Source organism: Aspergillus undulatus (assembly GCF_047715775.1).
Source record: "Aspergillus undulatus strain CBS 261.88 unplaced genomic scaffold BDV17scaffold_1, whole genome shotgun sequence".
In the NCBI taxonomy this organism is placed as follows: domain Eukaryota; kingdom Fungi; phylum Ascomycota; class Eurotiomycetes; order Eurotiales; family Aspergillaceae; genus Aspergillus; species Aspergillus undulatus.
In genome coordinates this window covers 874,880-901,906 of record NW_027396605.1, presented here as the reverse complement: position 1 = coordinate 901,906, position 27,027 = coordinate 874,880, and the positions used below count along the sequence as shown (strand labels likewise).

General features: G+C 52.3%; 9 protein-coding genes across 9 annotated transcripts; 4 read left to right on the top strand and 5 right to left on the bottom strand.

Annotated features, from left to right (window-relative positions):
• Positions 1 to 26: 26 nt before the first annotated feature.
• Positions 27 to 2,652, bottom strand: BDV17DRAFT_249166 (SDA1 family protein; the record flags this gene model as incomplete). The annotated part of the gene is made up of 4 exons (XM_073756177.1): positions 2,501 to 2,652; positions 2,382 to 2,417; positions 2,028 to 2,315; positions 27 to 1,961 (listed from the first exon to the last, which is right to left on the bottom strand). Coding segments are annotated over exons 1-4 (2,050 nt in total), but the record flags the coding sequence as incomplete, so codon positions are not given.
• A 161-nt stretch (positions 2,653 to 2,813) lies between these two features.
• Positions 2,814 to 4,275, bottom strand: BDV17DRAFT_249164 (40S ribosomal protein uS7). Its single transcript, XM_073756176.1, has 3 exons — positions 3,829 to 4,275; positions 3,457 to 3,640; positions 2,814 to 3,386 (listed from the first exon to the last, which is right to left on the bottom strand). The coding sequence occupies exons 1-3, from the start codon at positions 3,972 to 3,974 to the stop codon at positions 3,069 to 3,071; spliced, it is 648 nt and encodes a 215-aa protein (XP_073621231.1). The 5' UTR covers positions 3,975 to 4,275; the 3' UTR covers positions 2,814 to 3,068.
• Positions 4,276 to 4,915: 640 nt separating this feature from the next.
• BDV17DRAFT_249160 (putative AMP binding domain protein) lies at positions 4,916 to 11,255 on the top strand. The gene is made up of 6 exons (XM_073756175.1): positions 4,916 to 5,143; positions 5,211 to 5,233; positions 5,364 to 9,118; positions 9,167 to 9,376; positions 9,424 to 10,027; positions 10,075 to 11,255. The coding sequence occupies exons 1-6, from the start codon at positions 5,084 to 5,086 to the stop codon at positions 10,955 to 10,957; spliced, it is 5,535 nt and encodes a 1,844-aa protein (XP_073621230.1). The 5' UTR covers positions 4,916 to 5,083; the 3' UTR covers positions 10,958 to 11,255.
• On the bottom strand, positions 11,221 to 13,038 carry BDV17DRAFT_286111 (uncharacterized protein; the record flags this gene model as incomplete). The annotated part of the gene is made up of 1 exon (XM_073760838.1): positions 11,221 to 13,038. The coding sequence occupies one exon, from the start codon at positions 13,036 to 13,038 to the stop codon at positions 11,221 to 11,223; it is 1,818 nt and encodes a 605-aa protein (XP_073621229.1).
• Positions 13,039 to 14,715: 1,677 nt separating this feature from the next.
• Positions 14,716 to 15,163, top strand: BDV17DRAFT_249152 (uncharacterized protein). The gene has a single exon (XM_073756174.1). It carries the CDS (start codon positions 14,741 to 14,743, stop codon positions 15,095 to 15,097), a length of 357 nt encoding a protein of 118 aa, XP_073621228.1. The 5' UTR covers positions 14,716 to 14,740; the 3' UTR covers positions 15,098 to 15,163.
• A 1,406-nt stretch (positions 15,164 to 16,569) lies between these two features.
• On the bottom strand, positions 16,570 to 19,094 carry BDV17DRAFT_249150 (2-isopropylmalate synthase). The gene is made up of 4 exons (XM_073756173.1): positions 18,805 to 19,094; positions 18,600 to 18,744; positions 16,953 to 18,545; positions 16,570 to 16,898 (listed from the first exon to the last, which is right to left on the bottom strand). The coding sequence occupies exons 1-4, from the start codon at positions 18,810 to 18,812 to the stop codon at positions 16,692 to 16,694; spliced, it is 1,953 nt and encodes a 650-aa protein (XP_073621227.1). The 5' UTR covers positions 18,813 to 19,094; the 3' UTR covers positions 16,570 to 16,691.
• A 728-nt stretch (positions 19,095 to 19,822) lies between these two features.
• On the top strand, positions 19,823 to 20,969 carry BDV17DRAFT_249148 (uncharacterized protein). Its single transcript, XM_073756172.1, has one exon. The coding sequence runs from the start codon at positions 20,111 to 20,113 to the stop codon at positions 20,489 to 20,491; it is 381 nt and encodes a 126-aa protein (XP_073621226.1). The 5' UTR covers positions 19,823 to 20,110; the 3' UTR covers positions 20,492 to 20,969.
• Positions 20,970 to 22,314: 1,345 nt separating this feature from the next.
• Positions 22,315 to 22,750, top strand: BDV17DRAFT_286106 (uncharacterized protein; the record flags this gene model as incomplete). The annotated part of the gene is made up of 2 exons (XM_073760837.1): positions 22,315 to 22,543; positions 22,566 to 22,750. The coding sequence occupies 2 exons, from the start codon at positions 22,315 to 22,317 to the stop codon at positions 22,748 to 22,750; spliced, it is 414 nt and encodes a 137-aa protein (XP_073621225.1).
• Positions 22,751 to 24,129: 1,379 nt separating this feature from the next.
• drs1 (putative ATP-dependent RNA helicase DRS1) lies at positions 24,130 to 27,027 on the bottom strand. Its single transcript, XM_073764926.1, has 2 exons — positions 24,962 to 27,027; positions 24,130 to 24,899 (listed from the first exon to the last, which is right to left on the bottom strand). The coding sequence occupies exons 1-2, from the start codon at positions 26,729 to 26,731 to the stop codon at positions 24,198 to 24,200; spliced, it is 2,472 nt and encodes an 823-aa protein (XP_073621224.1). The 5' UTR covers positions 26,732 to 27,027; the 3' UTR covers positions 24,130 to 24,197.

Genomic DNA, 27,027 nt, shown 5'->3' with positions numbered 1-27,027 from the left:
AAAGGTCAATGTGAGTATACGTCTAGGTATGTGTTCTATAACCTCATTAAACGCCAGTACAACTTCATTTCGGGAACTGATATCAATGTCCCTTGTTTCCTCTCTTGCCGCCACGCTTCGCCCGATCCTGGTGAGCCCTCAGAACAGCCCGCGTCTCTACAAGACTCCGCTTCCCCTTGGACTTGGCCTTGCCCAGCGTCATGAGGAAGTTCTTCTTGCGCGCCTTCTCCTTGTTGGTAGTACTCTTTCCTTGCTCCTCTTTCCGCTCCTTGCGCTTCGCAGTTACACTCTTATGCTCTGAGCGATCTGTCTTGCCTTCCCTAGCGTGGGCAATGCGCTCCTCGCGCGTTTTCTTTCCAGCGGAAAGGGCGTTGAGACCCTCGATTTCGGCTGCCGTGAGGGCATCGTCCTTGTGGTGGCTCTCGGCCGTTTGGCCACGCCGCTTTGGGCCGACAATTGCGTTGACGGCTGCTTCCTGGCGGAGTTCTTGAAGTTTGGCGAGATCTGCGGGCGTGAGAATGCGGGTTGTTGCGAGGCTAGATTTCTTGGGATCGGGCTTGGTTTCGTCTGTCTGGGGTTTGGCGCTGTCTTCACCGTTGTCCTCGGACTGCTTGGCCTTCTTTGAAGGGCGGGAGCCCTCGTCTTCTGAGTCACTCAGGTCGATTTCGGCATCGCTCTCGACGTTGATCCAGCCACCGGAATCGTCGCTGTCTTCGTCGTCTTCAACGTTCCAAGCGGCCCAGTCATTCTCATCTTCGTTCTCCTCCTCTTCGTCTTCTTCATCGGAGGCAAGTCCTTTCTCAGCGCGCTTCCGCTTGCGCTCTTCCTCCTTCCATTTCTCCAAGAGCTCAAGGCCCTCGATTCCACCGGCTTCCTGTGCCGCGAACCGCTTCTCCTTATGTGTGCCGTGCTGAAGACTAATAGACGCGTCCTTGCCGCGATCCCGTCTCTTGAGCATTTCGGGGTTGATATCTCTGTAGAGGCTTAGGAGACCCCGTGCTCCCATAACCACACCCTTGTCTTTGCTCTTGCGGTACATGACGAGATCCTGTAGTAGAGTTTCGTTCATTGCGAGCGGCTGTCTTGCGCAGATTTCTCTGATGGCGTTGAGACCGGCCGTGGCTACCTCGGAGGCTGAAGCCTCCGAGACGAACTCGTTTGCAATTTTGAGGACGAGAGGTTCGAGATCATCTGGTGGGACTAAATCGTGCGATGCTTGAGCGAGAGATGCTAGGAAGGAAGTAACGGAGGGTTGCCGAGGAGTAAGGAATTTCTGGAAATAAGAGTAGAGGTGCATGATATGCAACTTGTGCAATCCGACAAGACGAGTCACGAGCTGTAGGACCATGAGCTTTTGTTCTAGATTCAGCTTCGACTTGGGACTCTGAAGGTGCTTTGAGAAAAGATTCTCTGCGAATCCTTGCGGGTCATGAAGCAAATGCAGGGCGGAGAAGTTCAGAGGATGAGGCTGGTTCTTCTTGCGCTCGCGTCTTTGAACTGTTGCCTTTGCCTTCTCAACGGCGCGCGACTTCTTCTTGGTCTTTTTGTTGATTCCAACTTGGTGCTTCACTCGTCCAAGGTCAACGGCTTCTTCATCGCTGCTCTCCTCTTCCATCTCCTCGCGCTCCTTATCACCGCCCAGGAAGAAACGGACACCACCGACAATCACCTTCTCATTTTCCGCTAACGAGGCCTCCTTCATGACTTCAACTGCCTTGGCATCCGTCCAAATCTGTCTCTTCCAGAGCTCGCGCGTGAGCTTGATAGCCCATAACCCTTTAGACGAGGTCCGATCAGAGGTCACGAGGTTGAACATAACAGTCTGCATGGTCCGGTTCAGCTTATGGTTTGTCGTCTTCGCATTGGATGATCGGAGATCCATTAAGATCTTCTGGAAAATCAGTTGGCGCAGAGACTTGCTCGGTGTTGAAATCAGGATCGGGAAGAGAGTCTGGAGCAATCTATACCACAGGACATTAGCAACGCGCCGACTATCTACAAATCTCCAAACAGGCTGGTATCCTTACGTCGCAGAATCTAACAGCTCCTTCTTCCGTAGAAGCACGAGACTCCCCACAATTTTCTCCCGCAGCTCGGGCTCCAGTACCTGGTGGTGCTGCGACAGCATATCGATAAGTTGCTGTCCAAAGTCCCTCGTTATATCGGGGTAGCAATCCGCAACATGGGCAATAAAATCGATGAGTTCGCGGAGCGAAATGATTCCTGTATCCGTGGCGGACGAAGGCGCTGCCATGAAGATCTCGCGGTGACTCTCATATTGGTAGTGCTGGGCGCGGAAATCCTCGATATACGACCTAGAAGCCACCAATTGTCAAAACCTCTGCAAAACCAGAAGGTATTATCTTCGCGCCGAAGCTTACTTTGGATCCCGTCGAATTTTATGCTGCAAATTGGGCCTGTAATGAGAGGAATTGTTAGCGACTGAAGAAATCTCTGGGCGGTTGAGAGGTCTCTCGTGAGGTAGACAAGGAATACTTACAGGTCGGCTTCGACCTTTTCCAAGGCCCCTAACTTCCTTTTCACCATATTTTTGTATTTTCAGGGCACGGTCCCGCAAGAAAGAAGGGTGAGGTGGTTGGTGTTTTGGCGGAGGTTGTTGCGCTAAGAGGAAACTTTTTTCTCGGGGTCCGCGTATCGATAAGACGGCGGCGGTGGCTCTCCAGATGTACTCCACGGTCTGGACGGCTCTATCAAATATTCAAGCGCTTTAACAGGAAATCGTCAAGCATGAATTCAGGAAGAATTTAGATTTACTCATTTTACTTGAACTTTACTTCGTGCAGTCAACATGATGAGACAGAAAAGGGAATAGATTTTTCGTTTAATAGAGTATGGGCTCGAGAGCCCAGGTCATGATCGCGCCCAAACTACTGGAGAAGAAAGCCGTCCGATTCTCTCATATTTTGGATCTCGCTCCCTTTCGTGACTGTGCAGGTATATACAGTCGTGCAACCATGTGCAATTCGACTGAATCCCAGAAACTCCCCGTCCACTCCAGTAAGCAAGAAACAGGACCATAAACGGAGAATACGCCCAACATAACCATTTTACCGGTTGCTCTTAGCCACACGCTCAAGCTCGTCCTTCTTCTTGATGGCGTAGGAGTTGGAGCTGCCCTTGGCGGCGTTGATCAGCTCCTCAGCAAGGCACTCAGCAATGCTCTTGATGTTGCGGAAAGAGGCCTCACGGGCACCGATGGTCAGGAGAGCGATGGACTGGTTGACACGGCGGAGAGGGGAGACATCGACGGCCTGGCGACGGACGGTACCGGCGGAACCGATACGGGTGCTGTCTTCGCGAGGACCGCAGTTGACGATGGCGTCGACGGCGACCTGGAGGGGGTTCTGGTCGGTCATGATGTGGATCTGAAAATGGAACTGTTAGTTATTGTACTGATTCCCACCATTCGCCTCATCGACCGGTATGTGCACGTACGATCTCGAAAGCGTGAGCAACGATGCGGACAGCCATGAGCTTCTTTCCGTTGTTGCGGCCGTTCATCATGATAGAGTTGGTGAGACGCTCAATGATGGGGCACTGCGACTTGCGGAAGCGCTTGGCGGCGTAACGGCCAGCGGTGTGAGGAAGGTAGACGGGAGAACGGATCTGGATGTAGTCGCTATACGCAAATTGCAGTCAGCGCGAGTTCACCCTTGATGCTGTATGATTCATCGTGTCGAAAATTCCTCCGCGACTCAGTTGCCCTCCCTTAGAATCCTTTCGTCCTCCCAGCGCAACTGAACGCAATTGACCGTATTCCAACCATTCAGGAATTTTGTGCATCGCAACAGACAAGGGAGCACCTACGTCAAGGAGATGTCCCTGATCTCAACATCCTCGTAGCTCCACTTGTTGAAGAGCTTCACGGTTCCCATCTCCGCAAGAGCATCCTTGGGCAGGGTGTTGTAAACCCCGGCGGGGATATCGACCTCGACTTCACCGTGTTCAGACATTTTGGCTCCGTATGCACCTGTTGTCGAGGGACGGATTGGTGAGGGGTGTCGGACGGTGTCGTGGTTGAACGTCGAGATAGCGGTCGGTCGGCTGAAATGTTTGTTCGACTAGGGAAATCGAGGTGCGCTTTCGCTTAGCTGTGTGGGTGGGTTAGGGCAGGCCGTACGGCGAATCAGGATGCGGGTGTCAGGTGCTGGCTGACTAGTCCTGTTAGGGCTAGCCACGACCTTACCCGTGGCCCGGATTCCATCCAGTCGAGGGCAGGGTCTATGATCTGGAGACTTTTCTACTCGATATTCGCTAAGGAGTAGATACGTAGATGGATATTGACTTCTTCATTGTGATGAGTTTATGGTCTCGAGGTTCTCAATTCCATCCAGTACTGGGCACGGGCTGGCTTCTCTCTGGCCATCCTGGAACGCTCCTACCGAGGCCAAAATGGAATGTTGTACTGGACGTGATACCAATTATAGGTTTTGCTCGAACATTGCAAATGTGGCTCAAAGCGGCTAAACGGTACCGAGGGTTGCCAAATATCTCTAGATACTCATGGGATACTCGCGTCGATTGTCTTTGTATGGTTCCTCACGGAGATAGGTACGTAGCCGCCATTGCTCAGTACGGTGGGGCAAGCAAGTATAGCAAGGAAACGTGTATTCTTAGTACTATGGGCACTTCCTTCCGACCCTGCAACTTTCGAAACTAATACTTTACACTATTGCACTGCTTTCATTTGTAGTCTGTAGATATACGGACATTGACTTATTGACAACCTGGGCAAGTCAGGCCAGCCATGTCTCAAACATGTCTCGGAGTGTGGCGGTGATTTCTTCCGAGGCCTCCTGTCATTGGCCCGTGCTCGGGGTGAGGTTAGCCACTCCGGCAGGTGACGCTGTGGCTCTAGGCGCGGAGAAGAGACAGGCCGTGCGATTTCACCCAACTGCATTTGTCCCTCGAATTCGCAAGCCTGGACGGATTGGAGAAGTATTCTTCTTCATCTAGGCGTCTCACGGAAGTCGCTCACCCACCCTGCGATGAGGGTACCGCGTCCCCGCGTGTACTCCTACTAGAACCATAGCCCCTCGTTACATTCCGCGATACCGACAAGATGGCGGAGGAGCACCCTCAGCTCCAGTCCGCTTTGCGGGATCTGGATAAGGAATTGGAGGTGCGTTATGTGACCTGCCCAATAACGACCTGGAGCTCGCAGAGCCATTGCTAATTCATCTTCTTAGGAGGGTGACATTACGGAGAAGGGGTAAGCGGTTCTGCGCGGAATCGTGGAGATGGCGGAAGAGGGATCACGTTGAGGCGCTCTACTCGATGGCCATCCTCATGATACACTGCGATCGTATATATCGTGGAATTGCTGAGCTAACTCCTCGAAGCTACCAGAAACGGCGAACAGTTCTCCTTTCACAGTACCTGGGATCGAGCGCCTTGGATTTCAATGCGAACAGTGCCGCCGAACCTACCACGTCGATGACCAGCTCCGTTAGAAGTCCTCCAGCTCTCCTCAGTATCCGTCCGCCAACTGCGGACTCGGGTAAACCATCTTACTCCTTTACTAGTGCACAGAATAATGGTAGTTTCGGGTACGGGCAGAGCGGTAGCGGCGAGGGATTGACGCCGTTTGACGGGGATGGCACTATGATGTCCCACCATGGTCGAATGCCCTCGGCAGGTTCCTATGACTCCCTTTTCCTTCCTAAGCCTGCGCCTCCCGTATATGTACAGCAAGACTCGAGGACAGCAACTCTACTTAGCCAAAATTATGCATTTAGCCCCGCTCCTCCCAATGACCACATGGACGATCCGGCCGGAGCTTATGATATGGTTTCCGACATGGTAGTTCCCGACATGGGACCACCCGGAGTATCGCGACAGTCGACAATGCTCGAGTCACAACAAGGATACTTCGATGACTTTGCAGGCCAGCAACAGGAAGATTATAGAGACAGCTATGGCGGCGGATTCCATCGCTATTCTCAATCCGATGCATTCTCTCCAACTGCGAACATGGCGCCACCACTAATACCCGCCTCTGACCTTCCGCAAGGCGCTATTGTCGACCACCTACTGCCCCTTGAACCTCGTGATATTCCATTTGCTGTGCACGATCCGCATGACAAGAACACGCCCATGTCGAACTTTGACAACATCCCAACTGTTCTCAGACACCGCGCTCGAACTAGCGGGAAACAACCCGCATACTGGGTCTTGGACCAGAAAGGCAAGGAAATCGCATCTATAACATGGGAGAAACTCGCAAGTCGTGCGGAGAAGGTGGCGCAAGTTATCCGTGATAAGAGCAATCTCTACCGCGGCGATCGGGTTGCTCTCATTTATCGAGATTCTGAGATCATTGAGTTTGCGGTTGCGTTACTGGGCTGTTTCATTGCCGGCGTTGTTGCTGTGCCTATAAACAGCCTTAATGATTACCAAAGCCTCAACCTTGTCCTTACGTCGACCCAGGCGCATCTGGCTTTGACGACGGAGAATAACCTCAAAAGCTTCCAGCGAGACATCACTACTCAGAAGCTTAACTGGCCGAGAGGAGTCGAATGGTGGAAGACCAACGAATTCGGTAGCTGGCACCCAAAGAAGAAAGACGACACACCGCCGCTTATTGTTCCGGACCTGGCATATATCGAGTTTTCACGTGCACCAACAGGAGACTTGCGTGGCGTCGTAATGAGCCACCGAACGATCATGCACCAAATGGCTTGTCTTAGTGCCATGCTTGCGACTGTGCCTTCGTCATCGAGACAAACATCCCGTGGTGAGACTATCATTAGTTACCTGGATCCTCGGCAGGGCATTGGTATGATCTTGGGCGTGCTGTTGACAGCATATGGTGGACATACAACCGTTTGGCTGGAGGACCGAGCAGTTGAAACGCCAGGTCTCTACGCGCATCTGGTTACCAAATACAGGGCGACGGTCATGGCCGCGGATTACCCTGGTCTGAAGATCACTGCTTACAATTACCAACAAGATCCTATGGCGACCCGGCACTTCAAGAAGAACGCCGAACCTAACTTCTCCAGCGTCAAACTTTGTCTGATTGATACCCTTACCGTTGACTCTGAGTTCCATGAGGTGCTCGCAGACAGATGGCTTAGACCGATGAGAAACCCGAGAGCACGCGAAATTGTCGCGCCAATGCTTTGTTTACCTGAGCATGGTGGCATGGTGATCAGTGTAAGGGATTGGCTAGGAGGTGAAGAGCGGATGGGATGTCCCTTGACGCATGAGATGGACCCGATCGAAGATCAAGATGTCAAGAAGGAAGCGACAACTCCCGACGCGACTGAAAACAGCGGGACAAACCGCGGGTTCGGGAGTAGTCTGCTAGGTGGTGGATCGTCTGCTCCAGCTCCTGAACAACCAGGGACAATCGAACTTGGTGAAGCGCTCCTTGACAAAGAAGCGTTGAAGAACAACGAGGTTGTGGTGCTGGCCATGGGCGACGATGCCAGAAAGTTTGCGAACACTATGCCAAATGCTGTTCGCGTTGGAGCTTTTGGATATCCTATACCTGACGCGACATTGGCGATCGTCGACCCCGAAACTAACTTGCTGTGTACACCCAACGTTGTTGGCGAGATCTGGATTGACTCACCTTCTCTCTCCGGTGGATTCTGGGCGCTACCAAAACACACAGAAGCCATTTTCCACGCACGACCTTATAAATTCGAGGAAGCTAATCCGACACCTATTCTGGTTGAGCCAGAATTCCTAAGGACTGGCTTACTCGGATGTGTGATTGAGGGTAAGATCTTCGTACTAGGTCTTTACGAAGACAGAATCCGCCAGAAGGTGGAATGGGTCGAGCACGGACAGCAGGCGACAGAACATCGCTACTTTTTCGTTCAACATTTGGTTGTCAGCACGCTGAAGAGCATTCCCAAGATTCATGACTGTACAGCTTTTGATGTTTTTGTCAACGAAGAGCACCTTCCGATCGTGGTGTTAGAGTCGTATGCGGCATCAACGGCACCGACGACATCTGGAGGTCCTCCGCGGCAGCTGGATTCGGCGCTTCTCGAATCCCTTGCAGAAAGATGTATGGAGGTCTTGTACAACGAACATCATCTGAGGGTCTACTGTGTGATGCTTACAGCCCCAAACACCCTCCCCCGGGTTACCAAGAATGGAAGACAAGAGATTGGTAACATGCTTTGTCGAAAGGACTTTGACGCTGGGACTCTACCCTGTGTTCATGTCAAATTTGGCGTTGGACGGTCCGTGATGAATTTGCCCATTGGTGTTGACCCTGTTGGAGGTATTTGGTCGCCAATGGCCTCAGAAACTAGACAAGCCATGTTGGAGATGCCAGAGAAGCAATATTCCGGAGTGGACTACCGCGATGTCGTGATGGATGATCGTACCTCGACACCTTTGAACAATTTCACATCAATAGTTGACCTACTGCAATGGCGGGTATCTCGACAAGCCGAAGAGCTCTCCTACTGTTCGATCGACGGCCGCGGAAAGGAAGGAAAAGGCATTACCTGGAAGAAATTCGACCTCAAGGTCGCAGCAGTGGCGATCTACTTACGCAACAAGGTCAAACTCCGAGCCGGTGACCATGTGATCCTGATGTACACTCATTCCGAAGACTACGTCTACGCAGTCCATGCCTGCTTCTGTTTGGGTGTGGTTGTAATACCAGTTGCCCCCATCGATCAGAACCGCCTCTCCGAGGATGCTCCTGCCTTCCTCCATGTCATTAGCGATTTCCACGTGAAAGCGATCATTGTCAACAATGATGTTGACCATGTGATGCGGCAGAAGCTTGTTTCACAACACATCAAGCAATCCGCGCAGGTGCTCAGGATTGGGGTGCCGGCCATCTATAACACCGCTAAGCCCTCGAAACAATCTCATGGATGTAAAGATCTCGGGCTTACCATGAAGGAGGCGTGGCTGCAGGAGAATAGACCCGCCATGGTCTGGACATACTGGACTCCAGATCAGCGCAGAATATCTGTTTCAATTGGCCATGATACCATAATGGGGATGTGCAAGGTACAAAAAGAAACATGCCAGATGACTAGCTCTCGGCCTGTTCTAGGTAGTGTACGGAGTACGTTGGGTCTTGGTTTCCTCCATACCTGCTTGATGGGTATCTACGTTGGTAAGTCTGCACGAGTCCATACGAATGATCAGCCTTAACTTGTAGCAGGAGCGCCAACATACCTTGTCTCGCCTGTTGATTTCGCCCAGAACCCGATGACCCTCTTCCTTGCTCTTTCTCGATACAAGATCAAAGATACATATGCAACCAGCCAAATGTTGGACTACGCTATCAGTGCGATGCCTGGCAAGGGGTTCCGACTTGAAGAGCTTAAGAACCTAATGATATCTGCCGAAGGTCGACCGCGTGTCGATATCTGTAAGTTGCCCCGACTATGCTGATTGACCCCTTCTAATGTTTCGCAGACCAAAAAGTGCGCCTGCACTTTGCCGGAGCCAACCTTGATCGGACAGCGATCAACGTAGTGTATTCCCATGTCCTCAACCCCATGGTAGTCACAAGATCTTACATGTGTATTGAACCCGTTGAAGTGTGGTTGGATCTCCGTGCTTTGCGCCGTGGACTTGTCATGTCGGTGGATCCTGATACCGACCCCACGGCACTCGCGCTACAAGACTCTGGTATGGTTCCAGTGAACACTCAAATCGCTATTGTCAACCCAGAAACCTGCACCCTCTCACAAGTGGGTGAATACGGGGAGATTTGGCTTCAGTCAGATGCATGCGCCAAGTCATTCTACGGATCGAAGCAGGAATTCGATCTCGAGCGTTTCGATGGCCGCATCGAAGATGGGGATCCTAACGTATCGTTCGTGCGGACCGGTGATCTGGGTTTCCTTCACACTGTTACTAGGCCCATTGGACCTGGAGGTCAACCGGTGGAGATGCAGGTGCTTTTCGTACTTGGAGGAATCGGCGAGACTTTCGAGGTCAATGGACTGAACCACTTCCCCATGGATATTGAGAATTCCGTGGAGAAGTGCCACCGCAACATTGTAAATGGCGGAGTGTAAGTACCCGGACCCTTCTTTAAAAGAGTCCTCCTAATCCTTGCAGTGCCGTCTTCCAAGCCGGAGGCCTGATCGTGGTTGTGGTCGAAGTGACACGAAAGGCGTACCTCGCCTCCCTCGTCCCCGTCATTGTCAACGCCATCCTAAACGAACACCAAGTCGTCGCCGACATCGTAGCATTCGTGTCATACGGCGACTTCCCGCGCTCTCGACTCGGCGAGAAACAACGCGGCAAGGTCCTAGCGTCCTGGGTAACGCGCAAACTCCGCACAATCGCCCAGTTCAGTATCCGCGAGATCGAAGGCGGCGATTTCGGATTGGGCGCGGCGTCTCAGCACCGCTTCAGCAAGAGCTCCAAGGCTGGAAGTATCATGGGCCAGAGCGCTCGACGGTCGACTATCGTGCCGGATGATATCCCGCCTCGCTCTCCGGCTCTAGCTGCCGCCCCACCGCTGCTAGAGGCCGCAGAGCCGTCTCTGACACTCGTCAACAGCTCGCCCGCCACGATCCCCGAGGTGCCGCAGATGCAAATCACGGAGCCGCCGTCTGCGCCGCCGACGCAGCCGTTACCTCAGCCGTCACCTCAAATAGAGGTCCCCTTCGAGAGCGACCCGCCTGCTAACGAAGCTCCAAAGGGCCACCGGCGCGATTTCAGTTTCGACTTTGGTGACTTTAGTCAGACTACATCTACTCCGCAGTCGGGCATCCCTGCTGAGACACTTCCCTACCGTCCCGGGTCAGGACATGAACAACCTGCGAATAATGGAGGCCCCATCGAGTTCCCTCAGCGGATCGACTCGTATCAAGCACGGCCCGGAGGAATACCCAACGAGACGGGTGACTGGCCGCAGGAAGCTCTGATGTACCAGTCTGCGTTTGATGCAGACAACCAAGGTCATGGCCAAGGAGTTCGCAAGGACTACCTTTGAATACTAACAAATTAATATGTTGGCTAATTTTAACTATTTTGCTTCTTTCCCTGATCTCTGATTGCATAGCCTGATGAAACCCTTACTGTCTCTTACCTACTCTTACGCCCCTGCATAAGCCCTCAGCCCTGTGGTTCAAAATTGATCTTCGTCATCATATTCTCTGTCGTTGTCATTCCCCCCCTGCTTGCTCTGTACATACATACATACATACCCCTTGCCAATATACTGTTCATACACAAGACCCTCCTTATTCATCCCACCTACGCCCCAACATAACTGATATCCGGCTGCGCCGGGGTCTCCATATCCTGACCAAGGAAGTAATCCAGGCTATGACTCTGCATATATCCCTTAAGGGTCATGGAGTTCCGATACGCCGGGTTATGAGCCAGCGTGTAGAGTCTTCGCTCGGTAACCTGGTCCGTCGTAAGGATAATCAGCTCCGTATAATCATCATTCACCAGGACAATCTCCTCGCGCCAGTCACCGAGAATATCACCCAAAAAGGCCGGGTTATAGTTATTCGGATTCTTCGCACCGTAGTCGGACACTCTGAAAAGGCGCGGCAGACTCCCACTATCAGTGGGATTCTCCCAGTCCCATTTCTCGAGCTTGCCGTCGTTGTACAGCTCCGCGAGGTCGTCGCCATCCCACCAGATGCTCATCTGCGGCCAGGGAGCAAGGTCCGTGTCGTCGCCCGTTGTCTCGTTCGTAGCTGCGTTATAAATGCCCTGGAAAGACCAGACCTCGCTCCCCGCAAACCGGGGGTCAATATCTGCTGCAAGACCGCGTCCAACGTCACCGACTTCACTGCCATAGTGAGTCCATAACAGACTCCCGTCCGAAGCGTCGTAGTCGTACTCCATCAGCAGCTCCTCGTTGTCCTGCTGGATGCCGTAGCCCTGTAATCCATCGCGCTCGGGGTCCAGCTTACCGATGTAGTAGCGGTCACCGTGGACGATGGGGTCAGGCATCGTGTAGAGAATTGATCCGTCGGGACCATTCAGCACGAATCCGATCTCGACGACGTCGTCGTTCCCGTCGCCGTCTACGTCGAGGATGCGTGTGTTGTGTCCGTCTGATCCAACCAGTGCGTCGCCGAGAGTGATCCATTCCTCCGTGACGGACTCTCCGTCGAACGTCCACGCCCCATACACCCGGTTGAAATCGCCCTGGTCGGGTTGTCTGTTCTTGAAGAAGCCCACTAGGTACGGTCTCTCCCCGTCCAGATACCCAACTCCATACCGGGCAGCGAGCGGGCCATCCTCGATGAAATCCGCTGGCAACTTCGAACTCCCCCTCAGCGCACCAGTCCGCCCATCCACAATCCCAATCCACTGCTCATCGTCATTCCCCCCCTCACTAAACTCACTCCCATCCCCAAGAACAACCCCATTCGCAAGCCTCACCGCAACCTCCGCGTACCCGTCGCCGTCGAAATCATAAACCGTTACCCCGTCCCAGTTCCCGATACTGATGGCCGTACTTTCCGGCTCAATATTATCCTGGTTCTCGCTGTTTGGTCCGAGGTCGATTTCCCAGAGGAGTGTCCCGTTACGCGCGTACGCTTCAATACCCTGCTTTTCCTCGGTTGTGCGATCAAGAACGAAATCGTACTCCCCGTCGCCGGTTAAATCGCCGACCCAAACGTACTTGATTGCTCCCGTATTGCCGCTCTCGCTGATATCGATCCGGATAGCGGGTTCGATGCCGTTGTCCGCGGGAAGAGTGAACGAGTCGCTATCATCGCCATCTTCGCCGTCGACCACGGTGCGGATGAAATAGGTGTTGTCGGTTGAAGGGTCCGCTGCCTCGTCGAGGAAGTTTGTTCCCGTGGATGAGGTTAGGGTTTCGTCGTTGAGCTTTTCGGCATCGCCATCGTCAGCTGAGCGGTAGACGTCGAACCCGATGTCGGATGAGTCGAGACCGAGAAGACGCCAGGTTACCAGGACGCTGTCTTCGCTTGCGCGGACTGCGACGACGCCCCGGCCTAGGTTTTCGAGGGGACGGGTGGCGTGCGCGAGTGTCAAGAATGAGAGCACTGCTGTTGCTCCAGTAACTGCTTGGAGGGCTTTCATTATTGCTGTAATGTGTTTGACTTTGCTTGAGTCCGTTCAATCTGAGCTGCTGGTTTAGATGAGATGGTCTGAGTTCACAGGTTATTTATGTTCTGCATCCTACAGTGCTTTCCTCTCGCCCGGGGAATCTGCAGGGCAGGGCATATTTACCCGTATCGAGGGTGGCAGTTGCCATACAGCCGTTCATGCAACCGACGTATAGATTAAAAAAAAAAAAAAAAAAAAAGGGCATCTATTACGCACACCAGCTCGGGCTCGGGGGAGGTGTCTCGGATGCATTCAGTCTGCTTGGCGACGCGTGGCGGCCCGTGTCTTAGCCCTAATTCCCGCCCGAAGAAAGTTGTGTACCGTGCTGAAGAGTAGTTGTATGAAGTACGCATGTCTTTCTCTAATAACAAGATGTTAGATAGATAGACAATCCAGATCGAAAATCCGAGTCTGCAGGTGTATACCTTTACGCCCGCTCTAAAGACGTGCGGAACCCCAACGACGCGAAATCCGCGCCATCTCCGCCGAGAGTCCGGCCGCAGGAACAGCGCCCTAGCAGATATCGGACGATTCCACCCAGGAACCGTGTCCTTCCGGGTCAAGCGTAGTGGTAGGTTCGTCATGGTTCATCACCCCCGCATAGTAGCCATCATAAGACGCAAGCCACAAATGACGTGCGTGCATGCATGAATAGTCGGACGAACGGCGCTTTCTGGAACAAAAGACAGAATAGTTAGTCCGATCTATTGTGCCGACGCTGTGTTCAACCAGGGCGAAAGTTGCCTGCTATCGTTTGGCTGTGGAGGATTGGAATTAGGAAAGGGTAGGAGTCTCCCGCTCTAGAAGATTCAGGTACCGTAAGTACTGTAGGTGAGTAGGTAGGTACCTAAGCGAAGTGCGCCTCCCCATTAGTGAATCGCCTCTCATAGGGTCTTCTTCCTCATTACTGTTAACTGCTCTTAACGATAGTCAGATCGGATCAGCTAGTGAATACAGACCACTATAATCTCGCCCAGGGCTCTATCCTATTCGTTGTTATACCTATTTAGTTGCAGCGAAGGACTACGGCCGCTCATACGATCGTTACCGCTTACATATCCAACAGTACCCAGGTACCTAGCAATGTCAGAAGTCCTGCCGCTGTTGGCGACCTCATGGGCCATGTACTGAAGCGACATGTCTGGGAGTTTGGCCTACAGATTTCGTATAGACCACCACGAGAGTCGAGTAAAAGAAAGCTCAGCCCTTAGTCGGGCAGCAAAACATTGCTTGAAAAATTGAAACACCAAGAAACGCTGTCTCACATTGCCAGTCAATCAGCTACCCAGCACGGCGAATATCCAGCGCCAATCTGTAAGGTGACATCACATCTCTAGCGAACCCTTCTCACTGACTGGACTTACGAGCCCGCTGACTGTCTGACCGTGTGAGGAATACGAGACGTCCATAAATATCCTGCGACCTGACCAACTGCAGTAGCACTGAATACGAGGCCAGCATCTTGTATCTTCGAATGAGGCTTCATGGGCTATCTGAATACGAATGTACGAATGAGCTTACCTTATCTTGGACTATATAATGGTCTACAAGAGGGACCTTCAACCCGAATCGATCACCACCGTCTGATCTACAGTCCAGTCTACAATCTATATCTTACAACAATTTTACACAGAACCTCCAAAGCGAAACCATACACCAACCTCGTAGCCAAAACATGAAAATGCTCCTCAAACTCTCCCCAAAAACTGCCCTCCTTGCCCTCACGACCACCGCCCTCGGTCAAAACATCTGCACCCCCGGCTCAATCGGAGTCGGAATCGCCCCAGACACAGCAACAAGCACATACTCCCTAATTGTCAACAACACCTGCGGGCTGATCGACTCCCGGGTCGGACACGGCGAGCTATGTGGGTTGTACAATGGGGGGTCGGAAGTGGATTGCCTGAATGGGGTAGAGGGCACTGTTGAGAGTGTCAATACCCCGGATGGGGAGTACGGGACTTGTGTGCGTGTTAACGAGGTTTGTTATGTGACGCCGGGGTATGCGATTCAGTGGTGTTGTTCAGAGTAAAGGCTTAAGAGGTGGGAGGGGGAGGCGCTGGTTGTTTGGCGGTAGGAAGGATGAGATCTCTGATTGATGGGTGCGAAGTGGATGATGAGAATGGGGGTCTCTAGACAGAACAGTCCTAGGGCTAGGAAATGGGTATTGGAGAAGGGAACGACAGGTCGAGGACAATATTATCCAGTCTGACTCTGGATTGCTTTGAATGGATCGGCAGAACCTTGACAATATTAACGGCATATCCATTTATACCTCTCCACATCGCCAAGTACTAAGTAGACGGATCTAAAGAATAGGGATCATCTCTGCTGGACCGGATGCAGATCCCTTGCCGTACGAAAGGATTCCAAGATTTCAGGATTCCAGGAAGGAGGTGACACAAAGAAAGAGCCGGATATCAGCAAAGGCGTAAGATTGAACTCGGCAAGTTCAAAGAGCCTCTAAAAGCCACAGTACGGTTTTATCCAATGAATGCAATCCCGAACGTTGAATTCTTGAAGTGCTTAATGCCGGCAGTGTACTATTGCTACAATAATCTGTACAATAATCTGTACCACATACATAACAATCTAAAGCGGCAAGCCCTAATACATACCTGCCTTCCTCTTCCACCTACTTGTTGAGTCTGCGGACTACTTGAGAGATGCTATAAAACCCCGCGACCTCAACATCTTGTATCTGTCGACCTCTATTCTTGATCCAATTCGAACCCCCAAAAAAAACCAAACCACCACCACCTTCAAAAAATGCACCTCAAACCCCTCCTTTGTCTCACCCTCGCCGCGATAACAACCGCCCAAAGCATCTGCACCCCCGGCAATGCTGCCCTCGGAACCTCCGCCTCCGCCTCATTGATAATCAACAGCGCATGCGGTGTCCTCTCCACACGCCCATAAGCCGGCGGAGTCGCGATGGGCGACGGCAACTTCTGCGGCAGTTGGAGCGGCGGCGCGAGTGTGAATTGTGGGGGTGGGGGTTGGAGGGAAGAAGGATGTTAAGAGTGTTAGTGTTAGTGTTAATGGGAGCAATTATGGAAAGTGTAGGGCTGTTAGGGAGGCTCGTTTTGACGACCCGATTTATGCTATTGAGTGGTGTTGTGGGGTTTAGGTCTACCTAGGTTTGGGGGTGGGCTTGGGATTGGGGATTGAAAGGGGTTTATTGAGTTGGGTTGGGATGGATTGGAGTGTTGATTCGGGAAAGGTTGGGTGCTTTGATTGTGGAGGGGGTTACAGGAGGAAAAAAAGGGCTGATGGATATGTTGTAGTAAATGATAAAGGTGGTGGTTATTTGATCAAAGGCTTGGTGGGATTTGGTGAGGACGAGGCAGAAGAAAGGAGAGTCGCTTTCACCAGGGGAACAGATCTGGGGCATGGGATTCAGTTGGGGACAAACCACACGGGACATTTCTATCTTACAACCTATTGCGAACAGCCGAAGAGATGTGAGAAGACGATGAAATCATGTTGTCTACTAGAATGTGTGATCGATGCAGTCATCATATTGGTATATTGGTCATGAATATACTTTTGTCTTACTCAATTAACGCTACCCCAAATTGCAAGAATATGGCAAAGACTTGGTAAAAAGCAAGACTATGTTGTCATTACTGACTGGCCGCCTGTTGCGTCAGGGCCTCCAGGTCTACTGTGGGCTTCGCAGGGACGGGCTCGCCATTGGACGCTTGGGCCACCTTCGCACCGGCGTCGTTGGAGCCGGTGAGGAGCTCGAGGGCCTGGAGGTCTTCGTCCGTGAGGGTATTGGAGCGCATAGGGCGGAATGGAGCGGGGGAACCAGCGCGGCTGGTGAGGAACTGGCGGTTGTTAGTATGATACAATAGCATGAATAGAGAAGGCAGAAGACTTACAGAGCTGGCGGCGCTCAAGAGGGCAATCAAAGAGGCTTGGACAACATCCTGGTGGATACCCACACCCCACACTTGCTGCTTGCTACCGGCGGCACTGCAGTGGATGTATGTGGCAGCCTTGACGTCGCGACCCTTGCCTTGCACTTGGCCACCAATCGAGTGCTCCTTGTAGTCGACAACGTCGAGATCGATGCCAAGAGTTGCCAGGGCGTTGGCAAGGGAAGAAAGAGCACCGTTTCCGACACCGGTGATGGCGTGCTGAAGACCGTCGATCTCGACGATACCGGTGAAGCGACGCTTGAGGTTCTTGGTGTTGAGCGCCTTGCCGGGCTCTGGCGGGGCGGGGGACTGCGAGCGGTCTGTGGTGATGTTGTAGTCGACCAGGTTGAAGCGGGGGTTGGACTTGAGGTGGTAGGCCTCTTCGAAAAGGGTGACGATTTCGCTGGGTCGCAGCTCACGGTTGACTTCTTCTGTTTGCTTTTGCACGATCTTGCTGAATTCGACTTGGAGTGCGCGGGGGAGATCCAGCTCCAGCGTGCGCAGAATAACCCAGGCAGCCCCACCCTTGCCGCTTTGTGAGTTGACACGGATAACTGCCTCGTAGGTTCGTCCAATATCTTGAGGATCGAGGGGGAGGTAGGGGATTTCCCATTTGAGATCGTCGCCGGCGCCGGCGTCCTCGCGGAGTTTGAATCCCTTCTTGATGGCATCCTGGTGACTTCCGCTGAAGGCGCAGACAACCAACTGACCACCGTACGGCCAGCGTTCATTAACGGGAATCTTGTTGCTTTCCTCAACGACCTTGATGACGGCATTGATATCTGAAAAGTCGACCTTCGGAGAGATACCTTGTGTGTACAGGTTCAGAGCGAGAGTGACAAGATCAACGTTACCAGTTCGCTCGCCGTTGCCAAACAGGGTACCCTCGACTCGCTGAGCACCCGCCATTTGAGCCAACTCGGCAGCCGCAATGGCGCAACCACGGTCATTGTGAGGATGAACGGAGACGACGTACCTTGCCCGTTCCGAGACATTCCGGCAGAAGAACTCGATCTGATCGGCGAAAACATTGGGCGTGGTCATCTCGACTGTGGCGGGAAGGTTGAAAATGATGGGGACTTCCTCGGTGGGCTCCCAGGCGGCCTTGACAGCCTCGCAGACCTCCGCCGCGAATTCGGGCTCGGTGTCGGAGAATGTCTCGGGGGAGAACTCGAACTGCCATTCGGTACCTGCCTGCGAAGGGTCGTCTTTCGTAATCGATCGCGCGTACTTTGTGCAGCGGACGGCCATTTCCAGACTCTTCTGCTTGTCCATGTTGAAAACGATTCGTCGGAAACACGGACTCGTCGCGAGGTAGATGTGTAGAATGGCCTTCTTCGCTCCCTTGAGGGAGTCTACTGTGCGGCGGATCAGGTCTTCACGGCAGGGAGAGAGAACCTGGAGCCAAACATCGTCGGGAGTCAGGCCAGGCGTCTCGACGAGGGAACGGGTGAAGTCGAAGTCGATTTGAGAGGCGGAGGGGAAGGAGACTTCGATTTCCTTGTAGCCGATCTCGACGAGCATCTTGAAGAAGCGGAGTTTTTGCTCCCCATCCTGGATCTAGTTAGCCTTCAATTGAAAGAGTTACAAACTGTAGAGAGTCTATACCATAGGATCGGGAAGACTCTGGTTTCCATCTCGCAGGTCAGTGGCCAGCCACCGGGGAGGCTTGTCGATAGTCTTATCGGGCCATTGACGATTGGGCAGGTTGAGAGGCTTAAATGGCCTGTATTTCTTGGAAGGGTCTTTGAGCCTTTTCCGAGTTAGCTGCGTCGTTTCTTGAGCCGATTTGGAGTAAGGGATAGGAGCGTACATAGGCATGATTGTGAACGCGGTCGGTGAGGTGACCGCGGGGAGAAGAAGCAGACAAAGAAGCGGATTGTATGTGCAGAAGAAACGGTCGAGGGAAAGACCAAGAGGTTGAAGATGGAATGGCAGCAAATTAAAGCCAGCAATCCAGGCCTGATTTCAAAGAATCGTGAGTCACTCGTCCAGGTCCAAACAGTTGATTTTTTTCAGCTGGTCCGATGGCGGGGGATCTTCTTTGGATGCATGATTTCATTCGCGGGGCTCGCTCCTCCTCACTCGCTGCACCTAGCTGGCTTTCCTCTCTACCTTGCTATTTTGATACTCAAACTATACACTAAGTAAATCACGCCAACCTATACTAAGGATCATGTTACCTCTCATAATCACATTCGCCTGCACATGTTCCTTAACCCTTCCTTAGCTCTCCGTGATGCTTAGTCTGTACAGTCGTCAGTCATTCGATCGGAGGCCGATAGCGGAGGCCAAGACGCCCTGCAGTGACAGCACCGCCGTGGATAGCCGACCGAAACCGGACCCACTCCGCCTGGTCTCCGAGTCTGCTTTCTATAACACAACAACGCAACAACACAATTACTCTACCGAGCCACGGACTCACGATATGACGAGCGTTGAACCACACGTTGTAATTTATTCTGGGACCTTCAAGAACCATGTCAATCATGAACGCTCGTACGCAAGAATCATCCTAGATTTGGCATGCCACTCCAAGAAGCGTCAACTGAACATAGTCAAAGGACAAACCCGCTGGCAACCTTTGATAGCTCCTCAAGGCATTCATCTCACTGGCGGCATCCTACGGTGAATTAAACGAGTCACTGACAGTTAGAAGCTTAACGGGTCTCATTCCATCACCAACCAGACCTGCAGACCCAATCATCACCCCCATCTTCATCTCTAACCTTCAACCCCCAACATTCCTCCACAACAACTTCAGTGGTCTTAGTGAACCATTTAGTCGCCTCTTATTGATTACGTCTCCAATTTTTCTAGTCTCGTCGAAACAAAGATGTCCTCATTACAGGAAGGTGCAGATGAGAGCTCTACTAGTAGCTCTCTGAGTCCCGCGGTGTCCGAGAACAACTTCGATGCCTTTGCAGACGCAAAAGCAACACTGAACAACAGACTCGGAAACTGTCAGTCTCAAGACGATGCGAAATTCCTCAGAGTGTTCTTCAAGCGTCTGCCGCTCAATGGGGCCATTAATCTGACAGCCGTTGTCGAACAGTGTACATCTGACCAAGATATCACTCACCTGGCCGGGAGCATGCACCGGGTTACTGAGGCCCATAATGGCTCATGGAGGTACACCTTCTGCCATTACTAAATCACCGCGACCTGGTTCAGACCGCGCCATTCGAGACCTTGCCGCTGAAGATGATCACTCTGTATCCAGAAGCGACCAGTCAAATGTACGTGATCATTGTCTGGCCCGCGACGGGCACAGGTGTATGGTGACCGGTGCGTGGCACTGGCACTACAGCGGGCGTCCCGCAAATTGTGAAACCGCCCCTAGTGAAGCAAGCCATATCATTCCATTTTCTTCCAGACAGATAGCGAGGACGACCGACTGCGACATGCCACCATGTGGGACACAATCAACAAGTACTTCCCAGACCTTCGTGGGCAAACAGGGTTTCTTTCAAGCCACAGAAACAGTGAGGAAACCGTAATGACACTCACTAGTGAGTTGCACCGTTCGTTTGGCTCTTTTGAATTCGTGTTCGAGGCCACCGAGACCCCAACCGCTATCACGTGAAGGAGTTTCGCAGTTTCCCCACCACGAGCCGGCATTTTCTACCATCGGATAAATTTGTGACATTCGTCTGTCATGGTCAAAATTACAAGCTCCCTAATCCAGTTTTACTTGCGAGTCATGCGGGAATTTGTCATATTCTGAACTTGACGGCTCCGGGGAGAAGGTTGATCAATTGAAACGCGATATCAAGAGGATGGGAGCACCGGGTTGGGTGAGCTGCTATCGGTTGGCAAGCTTTCCCTCCTGGCTTCCTCTGAAGTGAACCAACGACCCTGCCGAAAGGAAGAGCTTTCTGTGAGGATTTCGACGGACAGCGACCAATCTTTCCGCAATAAAATGGATAGATGTGCGGAGAAACCGTGCGAGATCCGCTCAATATATGAACCCTGCCTGCAATTCCGACGGGTTGGTTGATAGTTTGCACCCTTGTGTTTGGGGCTGAGGATGGTATCACCTATATACAGCCCAATTATCATCTATTTCGGGAAAAGAAAATATGAGAAATACAATCCCATTGACTCTCTGCGCCTCCCTCGCAAACCAATACAGGAACTCCGCTGCGTATTTCACTTCGTCCCGTGCTTCGCGGGTTGTCTTCCCATTTTCAGCGCTGATGATTGTTGCCGGATCCGCTTTTGCGAGGAGTGCCTGCTCACGCCAGACGTATAGGAGGGCTGCGCAGCCTCGTGGTGTAAGATCTCTTAGGGCTGACAGAGTCACCTGCGCATTTTCGATGGCTTTCTTGCATACATCGGCATTCAAGCCGGCAAGGCGTGCGATCGAAGTGGACGTAGCAGGGCCCAGATCCACTAATCCTCAGATAATATCAATATTTGGAATGGAGCAATAAGTGCTTACCATTCACGTCAAATGTCGGGCTGGATGATGAGGCCGGGTCAGTTGAGAGGAGGATGACTCCTGGAAGGAGACTGGTGTCTTGAAGGTTCATGACGATAATTAGCTGACGGTTCAAATGACTTTGATGCCTGCACCCTGCCTCTTCTTGATCTTGAATATACGATGTATAACACCTACAGGGCATCCGAAATTGGAAATCGTGGAGCCTCCAGCGGCATTGGAGAACATAGGATGTGGAGTGCCAGGGCTGTGGAGGTTCGAGAAGAAGGAGGGATGCCGAGGGAGAAGAAGAAAGCTGCGAAACTGCACAAGCCATCCTATTGTTGGAGTTGTTCCCTACCTACTAGTGTGACTTGCAGTACAGGAATGAACGATCGTTTTCCGTCCTGCGTCGCTCCTGCCTCCTCAAGGTCATAACAATATAAGGAGCAACTGCCCACTGGCTGCCTTGCAAGGAAAGAGCCATCCACGCCCCCTGCCCGCGTCCGTCTTTGTGCCGATACTTACTACTGGTAGTGTACTCACTGCATTCGAGTCCAATTGCTAGACTGCCCTGTCAGTAGTGAAGCTTTACGTAACGCAATTTTTCTACCCAATGCCATGCCTAGTGCCTTTTTTTTTTACTGCTGCTGCGCCCAGCACACAGAAACTGAGCTTGAATCAAAGTTGTTTATTTCTGGCTTTTACTATCGTCACTTGACTGTGGTTGACAAGTCCATAAAGCTCGTGCTCGCTCGGAACCCCGAGTTTCGGAGCTCCGCCCACGCAAGCCCTAAGTCGGGGATCCAGCTCTGCTTATAAGTTGTCACCTCAGATCACAGTGTACATAGGCACCAGTGCATCCCCAAGCCGGTCAAGATAGAACCGTCCAACATCAACATGCGAATCGAGAACCCCGCTATCCCACTCAACTCAATCGTCGTCGTCCTCGGCGCAAACGGCTATCTCGCTCTGCTTGAAGCCGGATACCGCGTGCGCGAAACAGTGCACGATATCACGCACAATGTATGGGCCCATGACCTCTTTGACGCTAAATTCCCGGGGGAAATCGAGTCATTCCGGATTGTTAATTTCATGGGGGAGGAGGCGTTTGGCGATGCCTTTCAAGGTGCCGCTGGCTAATGAAGCAGGCTACCTAGTCGACACCCAAGACACAGCACGTCTGATTGTTGCTGTTCTAGTCTTGCCTGATATTACCAACGAGCGTATCTTTGCGTTCTACAAGCACTACACGTGGAATGAATTATGCAGAGAGCCCGCGGGCTCTATCCGGATCGTCATGATTTGGTCCTTGGTGGGGACTATGGAAATCTAGGGCTGGATATGGGAAATACAGATGAGCTGATTGCTCACAGGGAAGACATTCTGAAGCAGGTTGGACAAGAAGGGTTTTCGAGTGTGGATTGGCTGCTTAGGGATTATGTGGAAAGTTTCTATCTCAAAACACTGTAAACAGACCATGGCTATCAACTAAAGCCTGCCGCTCTTGCCCAGATTATGGTGGCTAGAATTCGAATTGTTCCCGAACAATTTCCTCGCTCAACTTCCACAAAGACTCCGCATCAACAGGGTCTCCCCTCCCCCCCCCCCCCAAGGGGTAGATCTTCTCGGCGGGCGTAGGGTTCGAGTCATCGAGATAACCATGCCTGGGCTTATCTGAAAATCAGTGATTAAGAGAGGAAACCGCAATATAACAGCAAGCCTTCGCGCTCGGTTAACGATAAAGCATGATTCAGCAAACAAAGACGAGATTCATATCAAACTTGTTGTGCCCACCCCTATCGAAGACTCGGTCGTATCCGACATCACGGAACGTCTTTAGAAAGTCCATTCAGATACTACCCTCACCTCGATCACCCAGAGCGAAGGCGCTCTTTTCTTCCACTGTCCTTCATCTGACCCCGACGTCCGGGACGAATTCGTGGATCTGTTCATACAATGGCTGGACTCTCAAGCGGCATCAATAACCAACTACAGTATAATCCTCGGACGATTATGAGTTGATATGGCCGAGATCACTCTCGTTTACTGTTTGCTTAAGTGCTTGTTGCTGAGTCCATGATGCTTGACTATTTATCTACTTACCTGGTAGGTCGTAGAGCGAAGCGAAAGGTCATAGAATAAACCTGTAGACCCTAAACCGTCAGACTACAACCTGACATTCAATATATGGGCTTTCCTGGAGATGGCTTCACTACCTACTCTCTTTGTGCCAAGACAGAATACCCCACGGCTGAACGGTCTAACAAGCTCAGTCTTAGGTTAACATCTTTCAACCTCGTGTCAGAAGGGAAAGGACGGTGCGGGCTTGAGTACAGAATGCGGCGCTTGTAAGTAGTCTCGAGGTTCACTGTTGTAAGCGCAATAGGCATCTTCCCCGCCCCCCCAAACCCTTAGCACTCTACATACTAGATTGTATCTACCACGCCCTGTTCAGAATCTCCTGCGGTTGTTTTAGCTTGTTGGGGTGGAGATCTCTGACTGAGCGCTCAGTGCACGCACCTGAGCACTCACCGCACGGCCGAAGTTCCCAAGCCTCCGCAGGAATCCTACAAACTGGGATGTCGGCAGGCCAAGGCGAGCACAAACAACTGTCACCATCCTCCATCTGCTCAAGCAGTCAGTAGAAGCAGGTCAAGCATTTTGCTATGATGGGCGCCTCAATCTGCTTCTGAAAGTGCAGTTTTTTATGCTTTATTACCGGTCTGGTATGCAATGCCTAATTCAAGATCGATACAAGATAACTCTATACAGTTACTCCATTATTTCTTCCCCTTCCCTTTTCCCTTCCCTTTCCCTTTACCCTGCTTCGCCTTCCCAGCCCTAGGATCCTCACGCTCCGACTTATTCTTCTTCCTCCCAAGCCCCTCCTCCTGCCTCATCCGCGCATCATCCAACCGCTTCTTATCCTTATTACTCAACCTAACCTTCTCTTTCTTGCTACCGCCATTCAACTCCGTCGCCCCATTCTTCTTCGCAACCTTCTTCTCCCTCTCCGTCTCAAACCACGTCCGCTTCGGCCGACTCTTAATCTCCGCCTCGTGCTTAATCAGATTCTCCCCCTTGGTAACCTGCATCTCCGCCTGCGCAAGCTGCTTCTCAACCTTCTCTTCCTCCAGCACGGCATCAATCTCCTCCTCGAGTTCCTTAGCCTTAGCAGCCCACTCGTCTGCTGTAGTGGGTTCCACAACGCGGCTGACGATCTTGGCGCCCTGTGTTTTGCCAGCCTTTACAGCGGCCTTGACGACCTTGCGGTCCGGCTCCGCGGCGATTGTGCAGGCTCGTCCGGAGCGGCCGGCACGCGCGGTACGACCGACTCTGTGCACGTAGATTTCATGCGATTGCGGGGCTTCGTAGTTGATTACGGTTTCGACGCCCTTGATGTCGAGACCTCGGGAGGCGAGGTCGGTGGCGAGAAGGAAGTCGGCTGTGCCGTCGCGGAAACTTTCGACGCTTTTGATACGCTGTTACATATGTTAGTCACTATCAAATTATGGTGAGAGGGGGTAATATGAAGAGTGCGTACCTGTTCCTGGCTCATACTACCGTGCAACTCGCAGGCCTTCAAACCCAACAAGCCAAAGACAATACGTACGCGGTGAGCCTCCTTCTTCTGCCGGAAGAATACGATAACACGGCCCGTGTAGACTTGTTTCGCGAGATGCAGGAGGTACCCAAGTCGTTTATCTTCGCGACCCGGCCGTAACCGGACGAACTCCTGGACTAGAGTAACAGCGGTATTCTTCTTCGAGTCGACCATGAGACGCATGGGCCGGTTAAGTCCGACACGGATAAGCTTATCAACAGAGTCGGTCATGGTAGCGGAGAAGAGCATCGTCTGGCGGGATTTCGGGATGGTGGTGAGGATCTCGTTGAGTTCGTCCGCGAACCCATCTTCCAGCATACGGTCTGCTTCGTCGAGGACGAGGATTTCAAGCGTGTCGACGGTGAAACTCGCCGAGTTGCGCATGTGGTCGATAAATCGACCGGGGGTGGCGATGATCACGTCCGGGCGTTTCTTGAGGATATTCTCCTGCTCACGGAGACTGAAACCTCCGACGAGCTGACAGAATGTGATGTCCGTGTATGTGGCGAGCTTGGTCGCGACGTTGTAGCACTGCACTGCCAGTTCACGGGTTGGCATGAGGATTGCAACGCGGGAAGTAGGGACCTTGCGGGGGCGGAAGAGGAGACGCTCGAGGATGGGCACGACAAATGCAGCGGTTTTACCGGATCCTGTCACGGCGCTACCGACGATGTCTTTGCCTAGTAGGGCGACGGGGATCGTCTTCTGCTGGATGGGTGTGGGGTTTGTGAAGTTGACGGCGGCCAGACCGCGAAGGATAGGGCGGGAGAGGTTGAATTCCTGGAACGAGCGCTTGACGCCCGTTGTTGTGGGATCTTCGGTGGTTTTCTCTTCTGGAGCGAAGAAGGCTTTGCGCTTAGCTTCTTCTTCGGCATCGACTTCGCTCTCCGCGTCGGATCCTGCGTCTGAGCGATCGTCGTCTGGGTGGCTGACTGGGGTTGCGATGGAGTCGTTGTCTGATGCGGCGGCGTCGTCGTCGTCGTCGTCGTCGTCGTCGCTGTCTGCTGCTTCATCCGAGCCCTCATCCTCGTCGGAACCCTCCTCGTCCGAGCCATCCTCCTCAGCGTTCTCTTCCTCTTCTTCCTCGTCTCCATTCACCCCCATACCGAACCCATCCTTCGCAAGCAACTCATCATCCCCAAAGTCCACAGACATAGCATCCTCATCCCCATCCACATCTTCCTCGTCAACAGTCTCCTCCTGGACCTTCCCCTTCTTCCTATCCTTCTCCGCCTTCTTCTCCCTCCTCTCTCTCCGTCGCTCAATAATATCATCAATATCAACAGCCTTCTTATCCCGGCCCTTTTGGTCATCTTTCACATCAGCACCCCATCCATCAAACTCGACAACCTCATTCGTCGCACCGCCAACATCGAATTCGAATTCCGAGTCTAGAGCGCCGTCGTCTTCGCCCGCGGCTTGGTCCTCTTCTTCGTCTTCTTCACTCTCGGGCTCAGGCTCATCCTGAACAATGGCCTTCTTGCTTCCTTTCTTTTTCCCGTTTGGTTGTTGCTGTTGTTGCTGCTGTTGCGCTTTCTTGACTTTCTTGTTCTTGGAAGCCGCACTTTCGGTTTCTCTTTTGCGTTTCTTGCCCCCGGCTAAAGCGCCATCGTCTTTCTCATCAGCGTCAATGCCGTCGAAGCGATCGTTCTCGTCGTCGGACAATGTCAGGACGAAATCGTCGTCCGCGGAGCGCTTTTTCGGTGCCATTTCAATGGTCGGAGATGAAGAGGTTTCAGGGCTTTCGTCGGCTTTTTTGCAAAGTTCAAGGATAAATAGCTTCAGCTTCGATGAATAAAAGACACCAGCAAGCTCTTTCAAACCTCTCACCCTCCGTCCTGGTTCCTGAAATTATCGGCGGCAGAAAAGATATTTGGAGGAAAAAGTTTCATTTGTAAGGCGGTGGGGGTTATCGTGCCGGCAGAAATGCGCCGCTTTCTGGGTGAGGGAGGAAATGATTTGTTGGTTCTACTCCGTCCAAGGTCCATGTGAGACTCAAGAGAGGA

Excerpts from the sequence above, each read along its gene's own strand:
- BDV17DRAFT_249160 (XM_073756175.1), top strand. The coding sequence starts at position 5,084 with ATGGCGGAGGAGCACCCTCAGCTCCAGTCCGCTTTGCGGGATCTGGAT. Across the intron at positions 9,377-9,423 it reads TCGACCGCGTGTCGATATCT|ACCAAAAAGTGCGCCTGCAC; the intron begins GTAAGTTGCCCC and ends AATGTTTCGCAG. Across the intron at positions 10,028-10,074 it reads AACATTGTAAATGGCGGAGT|TGCCGTCTTCCAAGCCGGAG; the intron begins GTAAGTACCCGG and ends TAATCCTTGCAG.
- drs1 (XM_073764926.1), bottom strand. The coding sequence starts at position 26,731 with ATGGCACCGAAAAAGCGCTCCGCGGACGACGATTTCGTCCTGACATTG. Across the intron at positions 24,900-24,961 it reads GTAGTATGAGCCAGGAACAG|CGTATCAAAAGCGTCGAAAG; the intron begins GTACGCACTCTT and ends CATATGTAACAG.
- BDV17DRAFT_249148 (XM_073756172.1), top strand. The coding sequence starts at position 20,111 with ATGGCTCATGGAGGTACACCTTCTGCCATTACTAAATCACCGCGACCT.
- BDV17DRAFT_249150 (XM_073756173.1), bottom strand. Across the intron at positions 18,546-18,599 it reads AGAGTCTTCCCGATCCTATG|GATGGGGAGCAAAAACTCCG; the intron begins GTATAGACTCTC and ends AACTAGATCCAG. Across the intron at positions 16,899-16,952 it reads TCTTGAGCGCCGCCAGCTCT|TTCCTCACCAGCCGCGCTGG; the intron begins GTAAGTCTTCTG and ends AACAACCGCCAG.
- BDV17DRAFT_249164 (XM_073756176.1), bottom strand. The coding sequence starts at position 3,974 with ATGTCTGAACACGGTGAAGTCGAGGTCGATATCCCCGCCGGGGTTTAC. Across the intron at positions 3,641-3,828 it reads ATCAGGGACATCTCCTTGAC|CGACTACATCCAGATCCGTT; the intron begins GTAGGTGCTCCC and ends ATTTGCGTATAG. Across the intron at positions 3,387-3,456 it reads TTGCTCACGCTTTCGAGATC|ATCCACATCATGACCGACCA; the intron begins GTACGTGCACAT and ends TTCCATTTTCAG.
- BDV17DRAFT_249152 (XM_073756174.1), top strand. The coding sequence starts at position 14,741 with ATGAAAATGCTCCTCAAACTCTCCCCAAAAACTGCCCTCCTTGCCCTC.